The 7,082-nt window shown below is 38.9% G+C and overlaps 2 protein-coding genes across 2 annotated transcripts; both read left to right on the top strand.

Moving 5' to 3' along the window:
• Nucleotides 1-3,512: 3,512 nt before the first annotated feature.
• On the top strand, nucleotides 3,513-5,824 carry LOC107058199 (uncharacterized). Its single transcript, XM_015303607.1, has 4 exons — nucleotides 3,513-3,821; nucleotides 4,274-4,524; nucleotides 4,707-4,952; nucleotides 5,293-5,824. The coding sequence occupies exons 1-4, from the start codon at nucleotides 3,513-3,515 to the stop codon at nucleotides 5,822-5,824; spliced, it is 1,338 nt and encodes a 445-aa protein (XP_015159093.1).
• Nucleotides 5,825-5,904: 80 nt separating this feature from the next.
• On the top strand, nucleotides 5,905-6,306 carry LOC107058198 (uncharacterized). Its single transcript, XM_015303606.1, has 2 exons — nucleotides 5,905-6,082; nucleotides 6,182-6,306. The coding sequence occupies exons 1-2, from the start codon at nucleotides 5,905-5,907 to the stop codon at nucleotides 6,304-6,306; spliced, it is 303 nt and encodes a 100-aa protein (XP_015159092.1).
• The last annotated feature ends 776 nt before the right edge of the window (nucleotides 6,307-7,082 follow it).

Genomic DNA, 7,082 nt, shown 5'->3' with positions numbered 1-7,082 from the left:
TTGAGGAATCTCTAGCGAAGTCAGAATTTCAAAAGGAGAAACAATCTGCTTCAGTTGCAGCATTATTTGTCCAATAGTTGCAAGACATGATAACAAACACTATCCGGGCTCAATATGGCGGAACATCACAAAGTTCCTTGTATTACTTCAAGCCATATACCAGACGGATTGATTGTCTATCAATGCCAACAAACTATCAACCACAAAAGTTGCAACAATTTGATGGCAAGGAAACCCAAGGCATCATATTGCCTACTTTTTTGAAATTTATAGTAATGCCGGAAGACATGGTGACGTTTTGGTAAAACAGTTTATTCGTTTGCTGAAAGGGAATGCATTCAACTAGTATATTGACCTCGAACATGAGTCCATTGATAGTGGGAAGCAACTCAAGAAGGAATTCCTCAATCATTTTTACAGTACTCGTCGAACCGTAAGCATGATAGAGTTGACCGGCACTAAGCAAAGAAAGGACGAGCCTTTGGTGGATTACATCAATCGTTGGAGATCATTGATTTTGGACTACAAAGACCGTCTTTCTGAAGTATATGTTGTGGAAATGTGCATTCAGGGTATGCATTGGGGACTTCTATACGTACAACAAGGAATCAAACCATGAACTTTTGAGGAACTTGCTACACGAGCGCATGACATGGAGTTGAGCATCGCAATTCATGGGAAGGCATCTCATTTTGCTGATCTGACGAAGGAAAAGAAGGAATTCAAGAAAGGTATCACCTCAAAAATCCAAAAAAAGGAATCTATGGTGGTGAAAGCAACTTCTGTAAAGGTCACCACCAAGAAGAAACTAAAAGAGGAGGAAGCCCAAGTCAATATCTGAAGGAGGAAAGGCGACATCCAACCTTGAAAGAATTAGTGGCCAAGGTCTACCCTTTTCCAGATTCAGACGTACCTATGATTCTTGATGAATTGCTAGCTAAGAAAGTCATTGATCTTCCGGAATCAAAGAGGCCCGAAGAAATCAATAAGGTTGGTCATCCTAAATACCACAAGTTCCATCGCATCCTTGGCCATCTAACAAGTAAATTCTTTATCTTGAATGAGAAAATCCTTATACTAGTAAGTGAAGGAAAAATCATTATTGACATGGATGAAACAGCGGAGGTGAATCATGCTAGTGTAGCACCCAATCAAAAGAAGTTCTCAAGGTCCCAAATTATGCCAAACACCATTTTCTTGAAATTCGGAAGTTTCACACCTATTGAAGTTGATTTTCCAAAGAAAACCCCTAAAGGTTCACTAGAGATAGACGACAATGAAGCTGATGGTTGGACTCTAGTTGCTCATAAGAAGAGGAGACATCAAGATGTTCTTTGGATATGGCTTCCTAAAAAAAGAGCAATAAGGAGTGATGTGAATCAACTACAACTATCAAAAAGCGTCAAGCCTTGTACTAGCCAAAATAGCAATGGTTCTTTATCGCAAAAGGTTCAGAGGCCCATTTCGTTAGATGAATTCTTTCCTGAAAAATTCCTTCACGGTAGTCAATTTGGTGTAACACATGTTGTTTCAAACACAGATGAAACAAAGGAAAGCAAAGGTGAGCATAATCCAGCAATATCACAAGAACATCAAACTGATGAAAAAGTTGTCCCATGTTGTGCTACAATTGCCTTGATGACTTGTTGTTAGGGTCTAAGCTATATAACATGCCTTTGTTTGTTGTAGGATCTATTCGGGAACAACATCTCAATTGCATACTAATCGATGGTGGTTCGACAGTCAATATCATGCCAAAAGTTATTTTGAAAAAACTTGGGATCTCTATTGATGAATTGTTCAGAAGTAGACTAACAATCCAAGGTTTCAATCAAGGAGGACAAAGATTCGCAGGAAAGATTCGCGTAGGATTTTCCATTGGCGACGTGAAATCAAACACTATGATTCATGTTATAGATGTTCAAAACATCATACAACTTGTTGCTCGAACGTCCCTGGGTTCATGAAAATGAAGTGGTACCATCTACTTTGCATCAATGCATGAAGTATATGAAAGATGGAGAGGTAGAAAAAATGGATGTAGACATCAATCCTTTCACTGAGACGGAGTCATATTTTTCAGATGCAAAATTCTATTTAGATTCTGGAAGATCAAATATGGAGGAACATGCACAAGCTGACTCAATTGATCTCGTATATAGTAAAGTTCAATGGGCCGCTATCAAGATGTCTAAGAAGAGATTAGATGTGGTTTCCATTAAGCTTTCACCATCTAAAAGAGACATACATACAAATATTGATAATGAGAAACCAATATTTTGCTACATTCCATGTGAACGTGAAAAGGGACAACCACTGTTAGAGGAATGTACTCAACAAGTTTACCCACCGAGGAAAGAATCGAGTCACACAACATTGGAAGATTTGAAGGAAAAATGATTGTCCCAGTTGCACAAGTCTCGTCTCTCCCTTTGGATCCATCCGAAGGCAATACCTAAGTTGGTAAGATAAAAGGGAACTTTCATCAAAACGTCTTCACATTATATGAAAAATCAGGTTACAACTTCTCAAATTCAGCAAAGTTAGAAGAACTCAGGGATGAATTCACTAGTGAAAAGATACATGGGCTTACAAAGTCACAAATGCGGTTGAAAAAGAAAGGATATTATGTCGCCACTCTTAGGTTTGGTTTGGATTCAGCTTGCCGGAGCCTTTTCAGATTTCATCTAAGAAGGAAAGGGAAAAGAATTCATCCCACCACACCTTTGTAGAAAAACAAAGGAGTCTAAGGAGGGTAAAACACCACGATGGACTTTGATGTTTTAACGCATTGGGAGATTGACACCCCGTGTCTCTGCATTTGAAAGATTGGGCCACAAAGATGAAGATGAATCTTCTGAACAAGTGGAGGAGATGCCACCATCTCAAACACCTCTGTATTTAATCGCTTGGGAGCAAACATGAAGTCATTATCAGGAAAGACGTTGTAGGAGCTTGAAAATCAAGATTTTTGTGATGTGACCGATAACAAAGAGATTCATAGTGTCTTTTCATCACGTATGAAGAGAAAGACTGTATTGTCAATTACCACAGATAGTTCATTGAAAGTAAAAATAAGCATTGTTGTTTTCACCAACCAGTTTCATGAAAAAATAAAACAGGAGAAAAGAAAAGCCATCATAGTCTTCGTAGGAAATCAGAGGGAAGATTCAAACTTGATACAATCATCATATCACATAATAGTGGAAGAAGGTCCACACATTGATGATACAAATGATAATGTCCAAGAGGCTCCCCCTCAACTAGAGGATGACATACAATCAATCATAGACGACCTCAAGGAACTAAATCTTGGAACTCTGGAAGATCTACGCCATACATTCATTAGTGCACTTCTTACACCACAAGAAGAGGGGAAATACTTCAAGTTATTGGTTGAGTACAAAAATGTTTTTGATTGGTCGTACAGAGAAATGTTGGGCCTTAGTCCCATGATAGCTATTCATCATTGGGGATAAAATGGAACACGTCCTATAAAATAGTCACAACGAATGTTTCACCCTGAGTTGGTAACACAAATAGAAGCGGAGGTCAACAAGATCATCGAAGATGGATTTATCCAAGAAGTGAAGTACCCATTGTGGATCTCAAATATTGTACATGTTAAGAAGAAGAATGGTCAAATACGTGTCTGTGTTAATTTTCGAGATTTGAACAATGCATGTCCAAAAGATGATTTCCCTCTGCCAATCATTGAGCTCATGGTTGATGCTACAACTGGGCATGAAGCTATGTCATTTATGGATGGTTCTTCTGGATATAATCAAGTCATAATGTCTCCAAAACCTGAAGAATACACTGTTTTCTAAACTCCAAAAGGGATTTATTGTTACAAAGTGATGCCCTTTGGTCTAAAGAATGTTGGTGCCACCTACCAACGTGCAATGCAAAACATATTTGATGACATGCTTCATAAGAGTTTGGAATGTTACGTCGATGACTTGGTGGTAAAAACGAAGAAAAGGGAACACCATCTTGAAGACCTTTGAATTGTTTCTGAGAGGTTAAGCAAATTTGACTTAAAGATGAATCCACTCAAATTTGCATTTGGGGTTACCTGAGGAAAGTTTATTGGCTTCCCTGTGCGTCACTGTGGAATTGGAGTTGATCCAGTAGAGATTGATGCCATCCAAAAATGCTTGAGCCAAAGAACTTGAGAAACCTCCGCAGTCTACAAGGAAATTTTGAATTCATTCGGAGATTCATCTCTAACCTGGATGGACGATGCCAACCCTTCAACCATTTAATGTAGAAAGATGCTCCTTTCCACTGGGACCAATCATGGCAAAATGCTTTTGAAAGGATCAAAGGATACTTGTTGAATTCACCTGTATTAGGGGTACCAACTCTTGGAAAGCCGTTAATACTATACATTGCATCACAAAAGCGATTACTTGGGGCACTTCTTGCTCAAGAGAATGAAGCTAAGAAGGAACAAACACTATACTATCTGAGTCGGACTTTGATAGGAGCTGAGTTTAATTATATGCCCATTGAGAAGATGTGCTTAGCATTGCTTTATACGATAAAATAATTGAGGCATTATTTTGAAGCGTACACTATCAAGCTAATTTCTTGGACTGATCCTGCAAAGTTTGTAATGACTCGACCAATTTTCTCAGGACGTCTAACAAGATGGTCTATATTGTTTAATCAATATGAGATCATATACAAACCTCAAAAAGCTGTGAAGGGGCAATCCTTGCTAATTTCCTTGCTGATCACCCTCTTCCGGGAAAATGGGAAACTTCAGATGAGTTTCCTAATGAAGATGCATTTTTTACTGAAGAACTTCTGGAATGGATGATGTTCTTTGATGGATCTTTACGTCGATATGGTGCAGGGGCAGGAGTCGTGTTGATATCCCCAGAAAGACTAATCTTTCCATTTTCATTTGTTCCAGGTGAAACATGTTCCAATAACGCCGCAGAGTACCAAGCTTTAATTGTGGGCCTTGAAATAACATCAGATATATGAGAAGATTCCTCAATTGGATAACAATGATGACTCTCAATTGACCATCAATCAACTCTTGGGGAGTTATGAGGTAAAGAAGGAAGATCTTTTGTCATATCACCAATATGCTACTTTCTTACTTGAAAGGTTTGATCAAGTGTTCTTGAATCACGTCCCAAGAGAAGAAAGTCGCATGGTGGATACTTTGTCTTACTTGGACACAACAATGGCACTCAGAGAAAATGAGAAAACAAAGGTGTGTGTATGTCATCGATGAGTTATTCCTAGTTGTCTTGATCTTCAAATCAATGAAAGCCACCATATAACTGTTCGAGTGGTTGGAGACAAAGATTGGAGAAAACCATTGATTCAGTATCTTGAACATGGAAGGCTGCTTGGGGATCCACGAATAAGAGCAGACATTAAGAGAAGGGCACCACGATTCATCTTTCACGAGGGAATACTGTTATGTCGTTCTTATGAGGGACTATTCTTACAGTGTCTTGACAAAGAAGAAGCTCAACAAATAATGGAGGAGGCACATTCTGGCACATGTGGAGCACACCAATCAGGGCCTAAACTTCATTTTCACATCAGGAGGATGGGCTACTATTGGCTAACAATGGTGATTGACTACTTAGAGCATGCCAAAAAGTGTCAAGCGTGTAAATTCCATGCTAATTACATCCATCAATCTCCAGAGGCTCTACATCCAACTGTAGCCTCATGGCCTTTAAATGCATGGGGACTTGATGTTATTGGACCTCTTCCAAAGTCGTCAAAAGGACAAATGTATATCTTGGCTGCCAGTGCTATTTCTCTAGATCGGCTGAACTTGTGCCATTAAAAGAATCAAACATAATTTTTAGATATGGCATACCAAGATGTATAGTTACTGATAATGGAACACCCTTCATTAATAAACTCATGAGTAGTTTGTGCGAGAAGTTCAGTTTTAAGCAACATAAGTCTTCAATGTACAATGCACCTGCCAATGGTCTTGCTGAAGTTTTTAACAAGACACTTGGTAACCTGTTGAAGAAAGTATTTTCAAAGAATAAAAGAGACTGGCATGAGAGAACTGGTGAAGCTTTGTGGTCCTATCGTACAACCTTTAGAACGGCTACGCAAGCGACTCTGTTTTCATTGGTGTATGGCATAGCAGTCCTTTCATTGGAGAAGCAAATTCCATAATTGTGAATAGCAATTCAAGTGGGACTTACAACTGAAAGTAACGCTCAACTTCGTCTAGCAGAGTTGGAAACATTGGATGAGAAGAGATTAGAAGCACAACAAAGGTTGGAGATTTATCAAGCTCGACTTGCGTGAGCATACAACAAGAAAGTGCAATCTCAATCATTTAAAGTGGGAGACTTGGTCTTAGTAGTCAGGAGACCCATAATCTTCAACAAACGCATCGGTGACAAGTTGACATCAAAATGGGATTGGCCGTATGTTGTGAAGGAAGCATATTCAAGTGGTGCCTATAAATTTGTAGACCAAGACGGTGTAAGAGTTGGTCCAATCAACGCCAATTTTTTGAAGCAATACTTCCCATGAAGGTTGCCTATGCTCCTTAAGGTATGAGCATAAACTGCATGTTACTCCTAGCCCACAAGAGTATAAACTGTGTACGGCCCAATAAAACTCATCATCTTGAACTACGATATGACTTGATCCTCTTCATCGAGGACGTAGGCGCTTGGAGTAATCACTCTAAGCTCAGTCAAAATGAGTAAAAAAAAGGGGGGGGGGTTGGTGGAATTGTGTGTTCATCACACTAGATCTTTAAAATTATATAGCTAGCACGTGAGTTCAAATGCATCACAAATGAGCAGAGGAGAAGAGTTAAGCAAGACATCCTAGCTAACTTCAAAGGCGTATTTATAAAAATTCGCAAAGGTTTTGACCATGATTTTTACATATGTTGCATTTCTTAGAGTCTACTTCGCAACCGACAAATCAGCTCATGATTCAAAGGCTTCTACGCTAAGTTATGAATTTTCTACCACGGCCGCCAAAAGCTAGAAAAAAAATCATCATATTTTGGAGTTTATCTGAGCAGACTTCAAAGGCCTATTTGTGAAAATTCATAAATAATTTTA

Source organism: Solanum tuberosum, unplaced genomic scaffold, assembly GCF_000226075.1.
Source record: "Solanum tuberosum cultivar DM 1-3 516 R44 unplaced genomic scaffold, SolTub_3.0 scf00450, whole genome shotgun sequence".
Lineage (NCBI taxonomy): Eukaryota > Viridiplantae > Streptophyta > Magnoliopsida > Solanales > Solanaceae > Solanum > Solanum tuberosum.
Note: the sequence above shows the minus strand (reverse complement) of the source record. Positions and strands in the feature narration are given on the sequence as shown.